Here is a 21697-nt window from a genome sequence, read left to right as displayed (position 1 = left end):
GTGAAGCTCGACTCGTCGTGTTCCGGTGACAAACACAGGTTACACACCTCGTGATGGTCGCTGTGTGGAAATTTTGCTCCACACTTGGGGCATATTTTGAATGGTGTCCTTTCCATGAGGTGTAGGCCTCACCGCGTGGGTAGGCCCGACGGCCCACGTCGACGACCGGAATCGAAGTGTGTATATTGAAGTTAAAGTTTGTTTTTGGAAAGTTTTGCGCGTTGAAGTCCTTGAAAAGTAGATTTTCGAACCGAAGCAGAAAAGTTGCATCCTAACCCAGTGGCGGAAAAAAACAATCTACGGATGGAGCCGATGCCCGTGCGCACTGTCGTCCAAAGGAGGAGTCACCTATCTCCTGACTACAAAGACTTCTTCCAAGACGACAACAACATGCAATCATCCGAGCCCAACACCAGGTGGCGATCTAATGCTAAGTGTACAATCTGCAGCTCATATGCCTCGAACACATATATACACACACACCTACATACATGCAGATATACATACACATATGTACTCTGATATTCAGACATGATAACTCACAATGTGGAGTGAATCAGCTCTAAGTTGTTTCTCCACTTTCAAGTTCAATCCCAGTCAAAATGGCTTCTGTTAATGTCTAGGTCTCTTTGAGAAGGTGCACTACAAAATAAAGGCCTTAGATCAGTGTCGGTGATATTCCTGCAACTGAAGTTGCTTTAACACCTTGGCTGCTAAGGCTTTTCCCGCTGGGTGCTGGTACTCCAGATATCCCAATGTTCATTACAAGGTCAGCTCGTCATAAGCACAGCTCCAGTGTACTGCATGACGAGCTGACCTTGTCATTGGCATGGAAGTGGTTAAGCTCCTATTCTGCTACTCTCATTTTATCAGTTTTTCAGCATAGCTGCATGATCCCATATCTTTTGGATTTGTTTCCTAACCCCTTTTCTATAGATTTAGCCTTTGCAGGATTTGGACATACTGTTTCAGTTATCTTCATTACAAAAGGAGTACAAATATGTTATGTTGAACTATTGATAACACCCAAAAAAGGTCAAATGATTCCCAGCCTATTTACAATGCAGCTTCACTGAAACAGGTATAAATATTACATTTTTTCCAATAGAAACTACCTGTTATCAGTCAAGGCAGGGTAATGACATCTTTCGATGAGATTCATCCCCTTCTCAAGTCACAGAAGAAATAAAAAAGATGGAACTGAAAGCTACCCATTTAAGTTCCCAGTGGTTACACAGTTCCAATCATTTCCAATCCATTGATTTTCTGTTGTCTCTTAGATTTCGAACAACTTAACTCATACCCTTTTCTCAACAAAACCACCACATCGATCAATTACAGCTATAAAGATGCAGTTACAAAACAATAAATAGCATTAAAAAAAGGATCATTTTTAGTATGTATCAGTTAATGCAATGCACATATTACTAATAATGTACATAGCTTGTTCGAGGATACATATAAAAAAATAATACCATTTGTTACCTTCAACTCATAATTAAAGGAATCAATCTCTTCTGTGCTTGAAGTCTCAAATCTCTCTCACCATTGATATTAGAAAAACTGGAATAAAAAATGGTAGATACAACGGAAACTTTTTTGTGCAAAATATTTTAATTTGTTTATAAAACTGCAAATACAGTCAACAGAGTCTCTGACAGGTGTAGATTTAGAATTATGTAAACAATGACTCAAGGTCTACCGCTTCATTGTACATTTACATATTGTACTAGCTACCATTGGCGAGTGTCCTGCAGGTGCAGTAATAAATAATCGATGGTCCTTCTTTCCACTGTTTCATTTGTATTTCTTTGACAAGCATACATTATGTTTCCAAGTGTGCAGCCTCATTTTTGGTATACGAGTCTTCAATTGTAAATCGACCATTTGATGCACAGAGACAAGCTTCCACTGCCAGCAGATTATCAGATCTGTGGAGTTACCCATCTGAGGAATTCTGAACTGCCACTTGAATATTGGACTTTTCAGAGGCTTTTTTCTTCTCTTCAATGTGTCGCTGGATGATTTTCCTATTAGCAGAAATATAGAACCAACAATCACAACCAAGGACTAATGCGAGCACATATAGAGTGTGGATGAGACACAAAATAGAAGTTTTCAGAAAAAACTGAATGTGCAATAACAAAATAGAAGGTGATAAATGCTGTAGCGATCATTTTTTTTCCTTAAAAGGTCCTTCAAAATTCCTGCATACCATTATCCTATATTCAATACACAGGCCTACATTTTTTCATCAAAACAAATAGCCAAAATGTGACTGCTGTACGGGTAACCAGACATGTTGAATAGGACAAATGTAATGCTGAAAAGGTCATAGTAGGGAAGTACTAGCAGAGAGAGAAGACACACAGTCTTGCACATGTAAACCATTTTCTTGTAATAGAATTTGAAAATCACTAGTAATTTCAAGTAGTGTCTACAATCTCAAAATGATTAGGCTTAGAACACAGATTTTATGCAAATTATATACATCACTGACTAACTACAAGAGTCACTGTTTGTGGGCTCGAAATCTAAACAATATTTAGTTAAGAAGGTATGTGAAGTATCCCAAATAACATAAAATGTTACCTATACGTAACTATGAGTTTGCAGCTTGTTCTGTTGTATATTTGTATGCAGTGCACACTATTGCCATTTTTCAAAATCATTAGTTCAGCTTCATGAAGAACTAGAATGACTTCATACAGCTCAGACTACTACCCGTTATCTAGCATTCACTGTCTCGGTTCCCATGAAGTGTGTATAAGGTTTTTGTGTTGATTTTTCTGATATTGTCACGGGTGAGCAAAGTAAAACTACAACTGAACTAGCTGCAAACTGATGTTACAGGAAGCATTTTCTGTTTGCAGCATGCACCTGTACTTTCACATGCTGTGCATTACTTGTAAAATAGTACTCTTTCCAACCAGAAACTGGTGGTGGAATGGGAAAAGGTCTTTAAAACTGATTGACTTACGAGAGCCTCTTTTATACAATGAGCTTCCAACATTATAGTGTTAAGTGAATGTATTCCCAGAGGACCTTATTGATGCATATCAGAAGAGGTCATGGTATCGATCAAATAAATGGCCATCCTCATATGCTTGGAATGTGGTCTGGGTAGGGCACAGATGTGTTGATTAGCACGGGCAGCACACGCTTGGATGCAATGTACTGGTTATGCGGACGCCCTTAATTTGACTGGGCAAATGCAAACAATGGCTAGTTTGTAATGCAAAAACGTTTTTGTGATTGGTTTACTAAATGGTGGCCTTACTCCATTTAATGTGAAGTAAATGTTCTGCTGTTTACTGGGCATTAGTGAGGGAAAAAAGGAATTTGTTTTAACATTTTTAATAAGGTTTACATACAGTGAACACAGATGTATGTCCACACCACTAACATAAATAATAGCGGTCTATAAAACCAAATTCTGCCACAGAATTATCTATGGCACAACTGAATTCACAGTCCTGCTATGTCTTATATACAAAAAACAGGAGAAGACCAAATGGAAATAAAAAAAGTTACATGAAAAAAAGACCTCTAGAATAGTCTTTATACTATTCATTTAACACGCACCATATATTTTCATACATCCCTCAGTTTTCATACTCTGGCCTTGTATTCATTCAAATAATTTGGTCTATAACACCAAATTTAGTCTACAATGAAAAAATCTTTAAGATGTTCTTTTTTGGCACCATCATAACTGGATACTGCTTAACAAGAGTTCAGGTTCAAAGTGCTAGTATATACTTTGAAATTGGTACTGATGGTGAGGGATGTACAACGTTTCCTACTACTAGTCTAACACAATCCAAAATACTTTCCTGAACACTTCAACCCAGATACACTTCCACAACATCTGGAAAAGGCTACCCACAGCTTTACCGCATCCCCAATAGATACTAAAGTTGCTTAATGACAGTGCCGTGATTTTTATCAGTAGCTAATTAGTGCAAAACACCTGCTGTTGGACACACTAAAAGTTAAGATCAAACATCACAGCCTAAGATTTGAACTATGAAGTACAAATATGGTCCACTTATTAATATCCATATTAATATTTTCCACCTATTTTTCCCTAAAATAAGATATCACCCCGGGATGAAGCACTTGGAGATAATTTTGTTAATCATTGTGGTAGCTAACATCCATTTTTTTTTTTTTTTGTTTTTTTTTTTTAACATCCATTTTTTAAACATGAAAAGGTGAAAAATGTTGGCCAAAAACCTGCAGTGTGTACACAATATGGCCCTCATGTTTTGTGAAAATGAAATTTAAACCCACGTTAAGGCTAAAACTAAACGTGAAATCAGGGAAGTCCTCAATGAGCTGGCAATGGGGTAAATCTCAAGATGATTTGAGAGTGGAATTCCATCAGACGTAAACATCTCTTTTGGTGCATGGATTAGCGGAAATGTATGTAGAGGGATTTAAATGTGGTTCACTTCCCCATTACCACCAGGAAAGCTTTAATTGTCTCCATACTTGAGCCATCTGACCATTCATTGGATGTAGTGGCTTATAGGCCCCTTCCAAGCTAAATTTAGATGAGCAAATTCTTAGTAAAGTACTGGCTAACTGGCTGAAACCAAAACGAATGAGAGGGAAGGGAAACAGTTATGTGGGAAAGGCCTAAGTTTCCCAAACGTATATACATTAGGGTGTCTCCCAGAACAAGCAGTCACTAAGCCCTGCTCCTTAGTGCTCACCACGCACACTACGTGTGTTCTTTAAGAACCCTCGCCCACAGGCTGATCACGTGGCATGTTTCATTGTGAGGAACTAAGTTCAAGTTCAAGTTCGGGCATTTATATAGCGCACTACTCACCCAGAGGGTCTCAAGGCGCTAGAGGGAGGGGTTCACCGTTTGTCGAATAGCCAGGTTTTCAGTTCTTTTCTGAAGGAGATGTGGTTCTGAGTAAGGCGGAGGTGGGTGGGGAGTGAATTCCAGGTCTTGGCAGCCAGGAAGGAGAAGGATCTGCCACCCATGGTGGTTTTTTGGATGCGCTGGACTGCGGCGAGGGCTTGATTGGATGATCTTAGTTGGCGGGTGGGATTGTAGAAGGACAGTCGGGTGTTGAGGCATTCGGGTCCTAGATTATAGAGGGCCTTGTGTGCGTGGGTAAGGAGGCGGAAAGTAATTATTTTGTTGACGGGAAGCCAGTGGAGGTTTTTTAGGTGTCCGGTGATGTGCTCTTGGCGCGGGATGTCCAATATGAGTCTCGCTGACGCGTTTTGGATGCGCTGGAGCTTTTTCTGCAATTTTGTTGTAATTCCGGCGTAAAGTGTGTTGCCATAGTCCAGTCGACTCGTGACCAGTGCATGGGTGACAGTCTTTCTTGTGTCGAGGGGGATCCAGCGGAAGATCTTTTTGAGAATGCGAAGGACGTTGAAGCAGGAGGACGATACGGCGTTGACTTGTCTGGACATTGAGAGAGAGGAGTCTAGAATGAAGCCAAGGTTACGTGCATGGTCTGTGGGTGTGGGTGCTGATCCCAGAGCGGAAGGCCACCAAGAGTCGTCCCAGGCAGAGGGGGAGGATCCTAGGATGAGCACCTCCGTTTTGTCTGAGTTGAGTTTTAGGCGGCTCTGTTGCATCCATTCGGCTACCTCTTTCATACCTTCGTGAAGATTGGTTTTGGCGGTGTTCGGGTCTTTGGTGAGGGAAAGGATTAGCTGGGTGTCATCGGCGTAGGATATGATGTTGAGGTTGTGTTGACGTGCGATGGAGGCGAGAGGACTCATGTAGACGTTGAAGAGGGTGGGACTGAGTGAGGAACCTTGAGGTACGCCGCAGATGACTTCGGTGGGCTCTGAGTAGAATGGGGGAAGTCGGACTCTCTGGGTTCTCCCAGCTAGGAACGAGATGATCCAGTCCAAGGCTTTTCCTTGTATGCCGATGTTGTTGAGGAGTTGTATGAGGGTGCTGTGACAGACAGTGTCGAAGGCGGCGGAGAGGTCGAGTAGAATGAGGGCCACTGTTTCTCCGTTGTCCAGGAGTGCTCGGATGTCGTCGGTCGCCGCATGAGGGCGGTTTCGGTGCTGTGTTTGGCTCGAAAGCCGTTCTGTGAGGGATCCAGGGAGTTGTTGGATTCAAGGAAGGCTGCGAGTTGGCTGTTGACGGCTTTCTCGATGACTTTGGCCGGGAAAGGTAGGAGGGATATGGGTCGGTAGTTTTTCAGTTCTGAGGGGTCTGCTGTGGGTTTTTTCAGAAGGGCGCTGAGTTCGGCGTGTTTCCAGATTTCTGGAAAGGTGGCAGAGTTGAAAGAGCAGTTGATGACATCGCGGAGTTGGGGAGCGATGATGGAGTCAGCTTTGTTGAAGATGTAGTGGGGACAGGGGTCAGAAGGCGAGCCAGAGTGGATTGAATTCATGAGGCGAATGGTGTCTTCAGTGGTGATTGGGTTCCAGGAGCAGAGGTAGTTAGTTGGAGGGGTGGGATCTGAAGGGGGTGGGGCGGGTTGGTCACTAGGAGTATTCTTGAAGCTATTGTGGATGTCGGCAATTTTGTTGTAGAAGAAGGAGGATAGCGCATCGCAGAGGTCTTGGGAGTTAGTGATGTCGTTGGATGCTGCGGAAGGGTTGGTGAATTCTTTGACGATATTGAAGAGTTCCTTGCTGTTATGAGAATTGTTGTCGAGACGGTCCTTGAATGCTGATTTCTTGGCGGATCGAATCAGTTGGTTGTGTTTGCGGGTGGCTGTCTTGAGGGAGGCCATGTTGTCTGAGGTTTGTTCTTTTCTCCAATTCTTCTCCAGGGTGCGGCAAGTCTTCTTGGATTTTTTAAGGTCATCATTGAACCAGGGTGCCTTTTTGCTGGATGATTTCAACTGGTGATTTTTCAGGGGTGCTAGTTCGTCCGCACTGTGGGTAATCCATTGCCTGAGGTTGGTGGCCGCTTGGTCTGGGTCCATTGCTAGGGTGGGAGGGTTTTGGTTGAGTGATGTGAGGAGTTGGTCGGTGGTGATTTTGTTCCATTTTCTCCGGGGAATGGGTTGTGGACAGTTGGGTCAGTGTGGTTTTGTAGCTGAAGTGAACACAGCTGTGGTCCGTCCAGTGGAGAGCTGTAGTGTGATCGAAGGAGATGTGCTTGCTGGAGGTAAAGATAGGGTCGAGCGTGTGTCCGGCTGTGTGAGTGGGGGTGTCAACAAGTTGTTTGAGTCCGAGATTGGGCATGTTGTCCAGCAGGGTGGTGGAGTTGTTGTCGAGTATGTTTTCAAGGTGGTAGTTGAGGTCTCCTAGAAGAATGTAGTTCTCGGAGGCGAGGGCGTGCTGGCTGACGAAGTCTGTGATGTCGTCGCTGAATTGAGATCGGGTGCCTGGGGGCCTGTAAATGAGGGTGCCTCTAAGGGTTGTCCTGGGGTCGGTGTGGATCTGAAAGTGGAGATGTTCGGCGGTTGCAAGATTGTCGTCAGAGCTGGTTGTGATTTTGATGGTGCTTCTATGGACGATGGCGATGCCTCCTCCAGTTTGATTGGTGCGGTCTTTTCGAATGATCTTGTAAGTATCCGGTATGGCTATGGCGATGTCAGGGGCAGAGGATGCGTTCATCCATGTTTCAGTAAGGAAGGCGATGTCAGGTGACGCAGTGTCGATTAGGTCCCAGAGTTCTGTTGCATGTCTGTAGACCGAGCGGGTGTTCAGTAGGATGCACTTCAGGTGGTTGGGTTCGGAGCTGTGTGTGGAGGAAGTGTGTTTGGTGAGGGTTCTGAAGCAGTTGAACTTGCAGGAGGCAGGAGAATGGGCCGTGGATACGTCCTGGGGTAGCTGCGCAGCATAGTGGGGTGCGTCCGGGGTTGAGGGCGAGGAGAGTGGCGGCATCGTATGTGACTCTGGGGGGTTGGGAGCGGCAAGGAGCAGGGGTTCTGGCACTGGACGCGGTCCAGGCGCGGACGGGCGTAGACGGGCTTACCTTTGGCGCACCTTCGGCGCGACTGGGGCGCGGCCGCTGCGCGTGAACGCTGCGCGGAAGTACATCAGTCATATAGGATAGTGGAGGGGGAGGGGCGAGGGAGGGTCAGCAGGGAGGCGGGAGCGTGATTGGAGGGACGGGCTGGGACTACACAAACAACAAAATGGCATCAGCAGTAAACAACAGTGGTCAGGGAGAGGTTGGGGCGAGCAGTGAGCACAATAATAAAAATAAAAACACACAGCAGCGCTATAGTTACAGCGCGATAAAGCAGAGTGCAGCGCTATTAAAATGAGGCAAGATGAAATGCAGTAACTGCACAAGTAGCGTCTAAACACAGGCACAATGCGGCGAGATCACATGAAGTAACAGAGCACAAGTAGCGTCTAAACACGAGGCTCAATGCGGCGCTATGAAATGTGGCTAGATGCAATGCGAAGCTAATTGAATGCAAGTAAGGCCCAGGCAGCGTGGAGAAAGCGCTACGATACCAGGAGGAGTTGCGGGGAGCGGCCGATTCTGTGCAGGACAGGACGGTCACAGCTCACAGAGGGGGTGGGGTCGGCCTTTACTCTTAGTGGGAGGGAGGGTCAGCAGGGAGGCGGGAGCGTGATTGGAGGGACGGGCTGGGACTACACAAACAACAAAATGGCATCAGCAGTAAACAACAGTGGTCAGGGAGAGGTTGGGGCGAGCAGTGAGCACAATAATAAAAATAAAAACACACAGCAGCGCTATAGTTACAGCGCGATAAAGCAAAGTGCAGCGCTATTAAAATGAGGCAAGATGAAATGCAGTAACTGCACAAGTAGCGTCCAAACACAGGCACAATGCGGCGAGATCACATGAAGTAACAGAGCACAAGTAGCGTCTAAACACGAGGCTCAATGCGGCGCTATGAAATGTGGCTAGATGCAATGCGAAGCTAATTGAATGCAAGTAAGGCCCAGGCAGCGTGGAGAAAGCGCTACGATACCAGGAGGAGTTGCGGGGAGCGGCCGATTCTGTGCAGGACAGGACGGTCACAGCTCACAGAGGGGGTGGGGTCGGCCTTTACTCTTAGTGGGAGGGAGGGTCAGCAGGGAGGCGGGAGCGTGATTGGAGGGACGGGCTGGGACTACACAAACAACAAAATGGCATCAGCAGTAAACAACAGTGGTCAGGGAGAGGTTGGGGCGAGCAGTGAGCACAATAATAAAAATAAAAACACACAGCAGCGCTATAGTTACAGCGCGATAAAGCAGAGTGCAGCGCTATTAAAATGAGGCAAGATGAAATGCAGTAACTGCACAAGTAGCGTCTAAACACAGGCACAATACGGCGAGATCACATGAGGTAACAGAGCACAAGTAGCGTCTAAACACGAGGCTCAATGCGGCGCTATGAAATGTGGCTAGATGCAATGCGAAGCTAATTGAATGCAAGTAAGGCCCAGGCAGCGTGGAGAAAGCGCTACAATACCAGGAGGAGTTGCGGGGAGCGGCCGATTCTGTGCAGGACAGGACGGTCACCACCAGGTGGGCTCAACCTCACAGTGGGAGGGAGCACTTTGATATTCTCTATGAATATTAGGACAGAGAAGGTTTAAAAATAACTCCAGGGAACCCAAGCCCGATTCTTTAATAATAGAGGTCCTGTGACATGGTTAAAAGCATAACAGGCCTTTACTAAGCCACTGTGTCTATTCTATGTCGACATGTTTAATCTGCTTTGCAAGATGCTCCGATTTCATCAGGACCTCTAAGAACCTTGTACTCCAAACCTGTACTGAGCAGGAGTTATGCATCTGCACGCATTCCAAACAAGGACAAGAAATAGTTATCCAACCCTTCTATACAGGGCGAGTTGATTGAAAACTGGAGATTATCTACTTCAAGAATTCTGAAAAAAGGATACGGAAGACAGAAACAAGAAAGATGGTCTCAGGGAGCTGAATTGGGACAGGACACGCCACAGCGGTTTTTGCATATACGCAACAGCTAACATGGAGTAGAGGGCTTGGAGTTCCTTATTATGAGATATATTAATTGGCAGCGCAGTAGCAATGGATTGCAAGATAGCTTGCAGGGTCGAACTAAATAGAATTATGGGAGTTTGGTGAGCTGCATAATGAGGGACCCTGGTTGCACTTTTGGTGGTGGAACTAAACCCTTTTTGGAAACCGAAGCTTCTCACCACAGCACTCCGTTGCTGCATAGGGCAGATCAATGAGACCAGGTGCAACCCTTTATATGCTCTGATGAGACTGTTGTTAGGGCTACCCACTTTAACGGGGGGATAGGAGAGGGTTTCTTGAGGAGAGGAAATTTCACTGGCTGTCGACTGAGTGGATGGATGGAGGGAGATTGAGACATTGGGGGACAGTTACTCAGAGGGAGCGGGGTCTCTAGCGCTTGGAGAGCAGGACTTTGGAGTGGCCTCCCGGGACTCAATTATTTTGTCTATGGCGCATTAGTGCTGGCCTTGCATCACCTCTTGGGAGAACCACACCTAGACCCTCCCACACGACCTACTGCATATTGTACTTACTTTTGCTAACGGTAGTCGACTGTTTTCTTGGTTTTACAAGGCAATGATCTCTATAGTCTCAGATAGCTTGCTATCTCTGTGCGCCATGTGGGAAAACATAATAGATAAGCAATTTCATGGAAAAGAATGGGAGCAGGCCCTTAAATGCGGATACGCAATCACCAGAAACACTCATTTTAAAAGTATGCATTTAACTATTTACACATACTTTACACCCCATAGTTTTAACACGATGATGCAAACCACAAACTTAAGCTGCCCCAGATGTGCTCTAGTTGATGCACACATGATCTGGAGCTGCCCAGGGAGTGCTCATTTCTGGCTGGGGTTGCATCGGAGTTGGAGAAAACAGTGAACAGACAGACATTAAATAGAGTGACAATCTGTTTGCTCAGCTAGCATGTGAGGCAGATATTGAAAAAACTGGCATCAGATTTTCTAATTTGGCTGAGAGTATAGCTTACAAGGGCACTGCATTATGCTGGAAGTCCACAGATGGTTCAAATTTTCAATGACGTGGGAGAAACCTGCTTGACATTTCCACAAGGGTCCACTAACATCACTGACATGGGTGCCCGGCAAATTTTCCCAACTTCATATGGTAAATGTTGGATTACTATTTTTGCCAGGGGTCCAGCTTCTATGTGCAATTTGTATATTTGACAAAAAAAACAGTTTCTTATGGTGGCAAAATAAACATTGACAATAGTACATATTACAAGTATCCTTGTACGAATCTATTTATAGGATGCAATAGAATGCAAGGCGTGAAAAATCCACACGCCCGCTCGCGAGCCAGATTTAATTAAGGCGAGCTATTTTTAGGTCCTACTCGCACTTTCTGGTGAGTAGGAAAATAAACTGACTTGATCTCTATCTCTAAAAGCAGAGGAAATGTGAAAAGAGAGCATGATTTAAAGGCACATATTGCTCACAAAGTAAATGAGCAATAAAAATGCGTTTAAATCTCAAGTCACATTGGCTTGCTTTCACAGAAAGAGGTCAAGTGCATTCAAGTTAGGTCGAGTAGATTTTGTAGGTTACTAGACTTGCAGGTCTAGTAACAATTAAATGATTTTGGAGCCCTGGAATATATAAATCGGAGGTAAAAAAAGGCAAATTGAACATTGATAAAAGTAAATAATAAAAGTATAATTTTGGTGACCTGTTTAAAGGAGGAGAGAGCAACGATCGAGTGGAGGCAAACTGGAGGCTTAGACAGAGTGGCGTTGAGACATTCTTAAAGTGATTATGAGATACTATTGACGTTATTCTATTTATAGAAAATTGAAGGGTCCGTGAATTCATGCAGTGGAGCTCTTATGGGCATGACAGCTTATGAAAGGATGTAGGAGGAAGAGTACGAGTTCCTTAAGTTTCTGTAGTAGCACTGATGGATAGGTATTTTCTTGAGGCTAGCATTGGCTTAAGGATGTGTAGCCGTGCAAAGAACTTATCTCAACGGAAAGGCTGTTCGGAGTGTTCCTCCAACCACTTTCAGAGTTTTGTCAGCCTCCACTTTGGGATGATCAGTTTGCATTAGGAGGTGGAGCGTAGAACCAGTGATGGATGATGGAACTTGAAGAGATCTGGTAGGTACTCAGGTGTTTGTGTGTTGATGGATTTTCACATTAGACAGAAGACCCTGTGTTTTATTCTTTGTTCCATAGTTAACAAAAATAGCTGTGGCCTTCAGGAGGAAAGATGGACATTTTGCTTCCATCCAAAAATGATCCCTATGGCTCAGTTTTGAACATGCTGATGTTTTGCAGTGCCTTTGTGAGATTTAGGTATCTTGCAATGACAGTATTGTATTGATAGAGAGACTGCTTGTAACAGGAGTTTTCTGTGTTGGATGAGAAGGAGAAGGTTATTTTAGATAAAGTATATACAGCATATACTTGGAAGATTCGCTGGTTGCTTACATTTCAGAGTTGAAAATCGTTAATCAAACAGTTGCCCACCATGTCTACTGGGGGAAGGGACCAGTCATGTGAAGGAGGTCAGGAGATATTTAGTAGTTGATTCGTCATTTGGCATTAACCTTTCCGTCTTATCACTGTTTAGGAAAAGGCCGCTGAAGTTCATTCAGTGTTTTACAGGGAGAAGGCATTCAGTGAATGCTTTAGTATTAAAGTTGTTGCTTAGGTCTACTAGAAGGTGTGTGTTGTTGGCGTATAACTGGCATTTAAGGCCGTTCATATTGATCAGTGGGCTAGAGGCCACAATGTCTAAAAGGAGGGTCAGGGGTGCTGATCCTTGGAGGAACACCATAGACCATAGTGGTAGAGTCTTACATGTATACAGAGTTTTATTTGCGTTTTTTGTTATTGTAGGAAAGATTTAAACTATTCCCAAGTTTGTCAGTAAATTTAAACCAGAGTACCGTGCAGTTTAAGAACGTTTTGTGATTGTCACTCAAGGTTAACACTTTTACTCTTATGTCCATCACTGTGGTATCAAAACCTTTTAGCAGACACAATCCAGACTGTGTCACCAAGCAGATTGCTGAATTCTATGTAGTTCTGAAGTTGGTTGGCTACCTCTGCTTCAATGATCTTCATCAGGAAATTAAGCACCAAGATGGGTCGACAGTTTCTTGGAGGGGAGGCATCGGGGGTGGTTTCTTTGAGTGGGGGAAAACAACGGTGTGTTTCAGAGTGCACGAAAAGTGACATCTTAGTATGAAAGTACTATTGATGCAGCAGATATTTCGAGCTAAGGCTGCAATGTTTGCTTTTTGAGTTTGGTGGGCCATGCTGCTAGCACTGACCAGGTGGTCTCAATGTTGATACTCTCCCAATGACTTCTTTGGCTGAGATTGGGTAGAAAGGTGGCAGGGGCTAGTGGGAAAGGTTGTTAAACCAGAGGAGTTGAGGGAATATTTGCAGATTCTTTTGTCACATTTGAGAGAACCTGGTGTACATGAAGTAATATTTATTATGGGTTCGATTTTTTCTCCTAGGTGATGGTCAATATCAAGTAGCAGGTGTCTGAACTGACGTAGGGCAGTGCATGCAGTTCTCAACTGTACAATTTTCAAGATAACTTAGGTTTTAGATCTTCATCAGGATGCAGAGCTACAAATTATTAGGAATCCAAAGAGAGAATAAGATGTTCTATATTAGTTTTGAAAGATAACGTTTCTCATTTCTGATACATTTCAAAATAGTGGATTAATATAAAAGCTGCATTAAAAAAAAAAGTGTATACATACTTTTTTCGCCTAGCTTTTTCCAAGAAGTACTCAGGAGTTGTACGGATCTTTTGCCTTTTCAAAGGGTTCTTCACTAACTTCTTTTTCTGTTTGCTGAAAAGAAAGAAAACAAATGTTACTAGATGGTGTTTCTAAAGTCAAAAAGAAAGCAGAAAGCAAATGTAAAATAAGCGCTCCATGGTTGAAGATAATATAAAAAAAAAATGACCGGCATTGTTCTACAATGTTGTGTGGGTAGACTACGACTACCACATGCCGATGCACCACTTCCAGGCAATGTGCATGACATGCTTTCTGAGAAAGGCTTTGGCAGCGGAGAGGAGACCATGCTTGGACCGCTCATACCACTTATATATTAAAAATCAATCTACTTCTCATCATACATTTTTAGATCGAAGCCTGCGTTGCAGCGCATGCGCTCTCGCAGGCGAGAGTTCTTGTTAGCAAGAAGGGGCATGAAACCACGCCCCTTCTTCCATTGGCCGGCCTCGCCAAACGGAGGCCTGCCACTGGACAAAGCCCGTGTTCGTATGATGATGTGATCCCGCCTATCGAGGACAGGGTGACGTGACTTACGGAGTCGCAAGCGTATTTTCTAAAATATCGCCATGGCAACCATGAGTCAGGTCACCAGTCCGGGAGGGGCGGGATTTATTATCCCGTTTCCGGCACAAAAAAAAATGGTGGCCATTTTTGCAGTCATTCCTGCGCGTTCCTCGATGGTGGAGGAGGTAGGGGAGAGGCGGTGCTGGTTGTTTAAGCACTCATCCAAGCGCATGTTTTATTTTGTTCTCGCGCGTTTCTTTGCCAATGCTTGTCTAATCCAAGCGCATGCTTTATTTTGTTCTCGCGCGTTTCTTTGCCGATGCTTGTCTAATACTTTTAAGCATGACTCAAAATGCAAGCAGACCTTTTCGCTTTGCCAATGCTTGTAGAAACAGGTCAGCATTCCAATAATTTTTTTTGCTACGTAGTACGAGTTGCATAATAACGTTTGTCTACTAGGCCGGTCTAAATGTATGGAAACTTCAAGGCTCCAGGGAAAAGTGCGTATCTTTAGAGAACTGACAGGGCATTCTGATACAAATAAAAATAGTAGCCAGTCTACCATTTCTGGTACCCCCTGGGCGTGATTGTTCGCCTCATAAAGAATCAGCTTCTTGCAGTCCCCCAGGGGTATATTTTGAGCTTAATGAAATTAACTTGGAGGGTGGGTCACGTGGCAGCAGAAGCAGGCCGTTTGCGCATGCGCACTGCTTCAGGTCAGTGAGGGTTCCGCCCAGGAACGCTGCTGCTTGACACTGGAGTGGAAACAGTCTGCGCCCTAGGCCTGGAGCTGTCAATCCTGGAGCCCAGCTGCGTGGGCCTGGCTGGAGTAGGAGGGGGCGCCCGCACTGCTGGACTAGACCTAGCTTCACGTCGTACACAACCGAGAGAGAGAAAGAGAGTCAAAGCTCAGGGTGAGTAGCAGCTCTGTGAACTGCTGTGGGGTTGGCAGAGTGACTGTGGGGTGCTGGTGAATTGGGTTGGCGTTCTGTAGCAGGAAAGGTTTGGTGTGGTATGCTGCCACTCCCACCTGTTTCTACGTTTACTGTCTGCCTCTACAGGCACCTGCCCCCTGGCAGCACCTGGGGCCAAGTTGGTGGGTGCCACACTCCTTCCATAAACAGAAACCAGCAATGCAGCCTTTCCAAAACCGCTTGGCCCTGGCAAACTGTTACCGTTTTTGTAGTGTGAATAAATGAAAAATACCATTTTGTACAGGTGTCTAGGGTTCTAGAAAGACTTGCGGAGGTTGTTACGAAAATTCACACGTGATTACTGGGTAGCTAAATAGTAATAGTTTTGTCAAAATCGTGCATGAAAACTGGAGGCGCTAAACCTAGGTTTCTGGATCACAGCCAAGGCTCTGAGATGGCAGCCGAGGGGCGGGGGTGTGACACGGAGAGGGAATTTCAGTCCGATTGTATGGGCTGTGGACGGTTTTACTGCGTTTACTGCTGTTTTTATTAATGGAAGGGGGCGGGGTGCTTGGCGCTTCTGTGCCTCAAGTGATGCATTGAAGGCTGTTGCATGGAGGTGTCGTGCTGCTTCGACACGGCACCCTGTCAGATCCTGCTGAGATGCTGCTCCCTCCATCTTACGTTGCTTTCATACATATTGCATAGATCTGGTCGACATGTCCTATAAATAATATTAATAGCTTTCAACAGCTAGACTGCGGCGGTGGGGAGGGGCAGGGGTTGAAGGAGAATACACCGAACCTCAGAACAAGGACGGCTCAAATCTTGAATCTGATTGGAAGAAAAGTCCGCAAGAACAGAAGCGTTGTTGATCCGACTATACCCGGCCTATCAGGGACCCCAAACAGTGATTACTTAACGGAGGTGCACTCTTCTAGACCTCAAACTCTGACCTGCAGCGGGAGAGGTCAAAGGGAGCCAAGTACAGAAATATGACTCGGATTTGCCTACGTTGTATTTGTCAATGCGTGGCCTCAGAGGACGTCACAAGGCACAGGTGTGCTAAATATTGTGGGATTGACTATAGTGGTGCATTAACCTTGGATAGTTATGTGAACTCGGGTGCCTCATGGTGTCTGTGTGAATTATGGTTTCGGGTGGGTGTTTAAAATGGGTCACAATCTAGAGCTCTGGGATCGAGATTGAAAGCACCAGGAGTTTCTCACAGTGCCTGTCAGATGGACTCAAAGTTGTTCAGACTAAATCCTTATCCAATCGGCTGACCCTACAAATCGAACACAGCAATACTCAGGTGTGCCAATCGTGTAATTCTATAAGAAATCGCGTCAAGGAGGTACACAGCAGGGAAAATAAAGAGAGGGTGAAAGTAAAAGAAAATACAGTTCTTACAGGCAAGTGAGTATGCTGTGTGTGTGTAGTGAGATGGTGAAGAGCAGGAAAAACAAGGAAGGGAGGACTTGCAGGGCATATGAAAGGAGGGAGCACTTTTGATGTTAGATTGTTCATGGCTATGGGAAGGGTAGAGGTTTCCAGCTTTACTGCAGAGCCGAGGGCAGCAGCGCGTGTGTTGTGCAGTAGAGCTTAGAATATGCAGTTTGACAGCTATTAGTATTGTAAATAACAATGCCTTGTATTTGTTTTAAAACTCAAAACATAAATAGAAGGCATTGTCATCTACAATGCCAATAGCTCAAAATCGTGTGAATGCGAGACCTATTGCATTGCAAATGCTTGTTGTAAACTGCATTCAAACAAGATATAGCCATTTTGTCTTTTTTTTCTACACTGCGCTCAAAAGTCTTAACAAAAGCAATTTTAATTTTGCTAACAATGCACATGGGGTTTAAAGGAAAACAGCAACAAATGCTGCACTCTTTATGGATAAGCAGTCATGGAAGAAATTACTCACCTTTGTAGTTTGTGGAAATGCTTGATGTAATCAGGCACTGGGCAGCCAGCTTGCTGGATAACATTCGCTATGCTGAAAAAGAGAAAGCAGGGTCTTCAATACTACAGCACTGGAGTGTGCAGCATAAACTTATTACTCTCAAGAGCGCTAGCACATACGGGAACTGTAGTAGAAAACCAGTGGTACAGTGGTGAGGATTTCTACCCAAGTGCTACTTTGCAAGCATAGTATAAACACATTTTCCCAAAAGATGACTACTTGCTGACCTCAGCTTTAGAGGCAATCTGATCTAAATATATTTTGTGTCAGGATGATTCTTGAACTACTAGAAAAGAGCAATCTAATACTACGATATTTTAAAATTCAGTAGGGCATCAGAAAAGAAGCAGCAGGAGCGGAGAAAGAGTAAGTATGTGCTTTCCTGTGCCGCACATTCCCCCCCCTGTCCAATTTTCTAGGTTTGAGCTATGACTGTTATCAGCTCTGACCGGTGGAATCAGCTAGCAATACATAGTGCTAGCACCTACTTAAGGATGATGTTCATTCTAAATTTCTTCCCATTTTTTTCATAACACTATCTCAAACGAAAAGTCTCTGAAAATCAACAAGTGATTCAAAAAAGGATTGCCTAAAAATAACCTGTGGGTAGTTCTTTGTCAAATTGACACCTGACCGCTAAACATACAGTAACATTACATTATGCATATGCTTTAATATTTACAACTACTATTTCTCTTCCATTAGGTCTAGCAATGGATGCAGCAACATGCATAATCTGGTTTTGAGAAACGTCCAGATTGACAATGAAACCCGGGTAAGACCATGGGACGAATAGTAGATCCAAAAACATCAATGTTTGTTTCACGAACTTTGAAACATGAAAATAGAGAGTTTAAAGGGTTAAGACAAACAGCTCAACCAGTGGCAAACCCAGTCAGTCTTGCTTTTCAACCAATAGTGTTTGTAACTGGAGGGGGTGGACTGTGTATGTTGGATTGGAGTAGGGTGGATTGAAATGGGGTAGGGGAGGTCCATTTGGGGGGTAGAGTGGGGTGGACTGGATTAGGGTGGGTGAATTTGGTTGGAGTGGGTGGACTGGATTGAAATGAAATGATAGGACTGTAGTGGGGTCGATTACAGTGTGATGAATTGGAAGAAGGTGGAGTTGTGTACTGTAGCACTCATACTGCTTGATTTGAGTGCCGCTTTCGACACGGTGTCACATATCATACTACTAAAAGCTTTACATTCACTGGGCATTGTCGTTGCAGCACTCAAATGGCTCACTGTTTTTCTGCCGATCGTACTTTTCAGGTTTTCTCTCCGTCATCCAGTTCTTAAGTCCCATGCTTCCCCCCACGGAGTACCGCAGGGCTCCATTCTTGGCCCACTATTGTTCTAAGTCTATGTCAGTCCTCTGGCAACGATTGCTGAAGATGCTGGGTTGTCTATTTTCTCCCTCACCAATGACACCCAGCTAATCTTTTCCCTTTCCACTAAAGAGGCATCTAAATCATCCTCTTCAAACTTAACGGCGAAAAAACAGAAGTACTAATTTTGGGGAAAAACAAAGATCTCTGGGGCCCCCAGCATAGGCCTCCTCAAATGGGTGCTCTTCCCCAACCTGCGCGACAGGTCCGCAATCTTGGTGTGATCATGGACGACCAGCTTTCAACGAAACATCAAGCAGTTAAGGTCGCCTCAACCTGCTTCACCATCCCAAAGTGGCTCAAAAAACCCTTTGGATGTTGCCTGGCCCCATGCAAAGAACTGTAGTACAGGCTCTTATTACCTTCCAGGCTGGACTATGGCAACATCCTGTATCTAGGATCCAATAAGGAGGTGATCCGTAAACTTCAGGTGGTGCAGAACGCTGCAGCCAGGTTACTCTGCCATGTTCCTAGATGGCCTCCATCTCAGGCTCACTCCGTGACCTTCACTGGCTCAGGGTGGAGAACCATATTTAATTCAAGGCTCTGAGCTATATGCACAAAATCAAATCTGGTACAGCACCCCAGCATCTGAACGTCTTAGTCCATCCATATTATCCACCGCGCCTCCTTCGTTCCTCCACTCAGGCTAACTTTTTGGTTCCCAGGACGAGACTGTCGCGAATGGGCGGTCGGTCTTTCTCTTGCCTGGGCCCTTCTCTGTGGAATTTGCTCCCAATGTCACTTCGGAATGAAACCATCTAAGCGAATTTCCATAAATGCTTAAAAACTTGGTCATTCAATCAATAGTCTCTTTTCATTCTGCTCGTGTCTGATGGCGCTCCCAAACCTCCGGGTAGCTGTGCACATTATAAAATTCATTATTTAAATTAATTGTGTGAAGTGGGGTGGATTAGATTGTATTGGAGTGGAGTGGGATGGGTTGGACTGAAGTAGATTTGAGTGGGGGAGTAGATTGGAATGGGGAGTAGAGTGGGGTGGAGTGGATTAGACAGGTTTGGATTGGACTGGCGTGAATTTATCTGGGGTTGGGTGTATTGATTGGGTGGGGGTGGGATTGGGGTACAGTGAGGTGGATTGACTAGGGTTGACTGGAGTAGAGTGGGGTGCATTGGAGATGTGTGGGGTGGGTTGAAGAGTACTGGGGTGGGTTGAAGAGTACTGGGGTGGATTGCAGTAGAGTGGGGTAAATTGGAAAGAGGTGGACTGGAATGGGGTGGACTTGGGTGGGGTGCATTGAACTAGGATGGGGTGGGGTGGATTGGGGTAGGGTGGACTGGATTGGGGTTGATTGGATGGGATTTGAGTGGATTGGAGTGGACTGGATGGATTGGGCGGAGGGATTGGAGTGGGACAGGATGGATTGGAGTGGGGTGGATTAGAGAGGGGTGGATTGGACTGGAGGAGGTTGGATTGAATTGGAACGGATGGGTTGAGTTTGAAGGGTGGGTGGATTGGAGTGGGGAGGATTAAATTGGTGTGGGGTGGAGTGGATTGGCGTGAGATGGAATGGAGTGAGCTAGGTTGGATTGGAGTGGGGTGGGGTGGGTTGGAATGAAGTGGGGTGGGTAGGATTGGAGTGGGTAGGATTCGATTGGGGTGGGCTGGATTGGATTGGGGTGGGCTGGATTGGATTGGGGTGGGCTGGATTGGGGTGGGCTGGATTGGGGTGGGATCAATTGGGGTGGGCTGGAGTGGAGTGGGCTGGAGTGGAGTGGGCTGGAGTGGAGTGGCTTGGTGGAGGGCGGACTGGATTGGAGTGGGGTGTATTGGATTGGAGTGGGGTGGCTGGACTAGTGTGGGGTGGAATGGATTGACATAGGTTGTATTGAAGTGGGGTGGATTGGTGTGAGGTGGGTTGGGTGGATGATTTGAGTGGGGCGTGTAGGAGTGGGGGAAACTGTGGTGGATTGGAGTGGGGAAGTTTGTTCTGGGTGGATTGGGTTGGGAGGATTGGAGTGTGGTGGACAGGATTGGAGTGTGGTGGACTGGATTGGGGTGTATGGAGTGAATTGGAGTAGGACTGGATAGTGGATTGGGGTGGATTGGATTGGTGTGAGGTGTGGTGGGGTGGATAAGATTAAACAGGATTGGATTGGGGTGTACTGCACGACTGTGTGTCAAAGCATAATTTAGGAAATTACACATAAGTAAAAACAATGTCAGTTTGCAATATTTAGAACAAGATAATCATCAACTTTTGAGAACAGCTTGCGCCCACAAGCAAAACAAAGTACAAGTGCAAAGTGAGAAAGGAAGACTTGGCACGTTTTTGCCAGTTACATGTCTTCTGTTTGTAGGGCACCAGAAGTTAATAAAAATAACAAAATAGTACCTGTATCACATCGGGAGCAGCGGATGGGCACTGATTAAGTTGAATCAATCAGTGCTTGGCCTCTGCTCCACAGAAAAAGGAACAGAAATGATGCTTGGCCTGCAGTGACCAATTACGAAGATGTAAAGAAGAGAGCCTTGCGAAGCCAACAAATGGTAAGCAATGGGTGGGCCCAATCCCTTTTTGTTAACAGAGTCTCGCAAGCGTGACACATGCACTACCACATGCACTTGCAGGCTCAACCCTAAAATAGAAAACAGGCCTTCTCCATACTGGAACAGTATCCGACTATCATTCAGTGGGTTCTTGCTAGTGTTCAATGCTGTGTTGCTTGTGAACTGGGTTTGCACAAGTGTCACCACATTCATGTGTATAGATATGAACCACGGCAAGTTGCAGGGCTCCAGTTGTACAGCACCCTCCATCCATCTCTACCCTGCCGTACATTCCAGCTTTCAGAAAACTCAGTGAAAGCTCTTCCTCAAGGAAGCATTCAAACAACACTTGAACATTTCTGAATCCCACAGATCCCAGTACCCTACCGCTCTTCAAGCTCCCTATCAATTGAAGACTGAAATACAGGTCTCAGTTGAAACCTCCACCCCACTGGCACCATGATATGCTGAATGCTCTTATGCAACTGCAGTTTTTTTCCTTTATTGATTAACATATTTATTTAGTGCATACCATGCCTTCGAGCACCAGAACGCTTTTACAAGTAGGACTACCTAAATATACAATGGTCAAGCAAACAGTCAGAAAAATGTAAACTATAGAAAAGATTGGAAGTCAGTAAACAATAACAAATTCAATCATTAAACCTACAAGCTAGGCCTAACACCGGTCCC

At 45.0% G+C, this 21697-nt stretch overlaps 1 protein-coding gene across 2 annotated transcripts in view; it reads right to left on the bottom strand.

The window, feature by feature from the left end:
- Positions 1 to 1595: 1595 nt before the first annotated feature.
- The window catches only part of DDX52 (DExD-box helicase 52), a 114738-nt gene continuing 94636 nt past the window's right edge, over positions 1596 to 21697 (bottom strand). For both annotated transcript variants that reach the window (XM_078679772.1, XM_078679773.1), the window contains exons 13-15: positions 17064 to 17135; positions 13671 to 13763; positions 1596 to 2030 (exon numbers count right to left, since the gene is read on the bottom strand). In XM_078679772.1, coding sequence (XP_078535898.1) covers positions 1940 to 2030; positions 13671 to 13763; positions 17064 to 17135 — 256 coding nt within the window. In that variant the 3' untranslated portion in view covers positions 1596 to 1939. The remainder of the gene's footprint in view (positions 2031 to 13670; positions 13764 to 17063; positions 17136 to 21697) is intronic.

The sequence above is a fragment of the Lissotriton helveticus genome, chromosome 3_1 (assembly GCF_964261635.1).
Source record: "Lissotriton helveticus chromosome 3_1, aLisHel1.1, whole genome shotgun sequence".
Lineage (NCBI taxonomy): Eukaryota > Metazoa > Chordata > Amphibia > Caudata > Salamandridae > Lissotriton > Lissotriton helveticus.
Note: the sequence above shows the minus strand (reverse complement) of the source record. Positions and strands in the feature narration are given on the sequence as shown.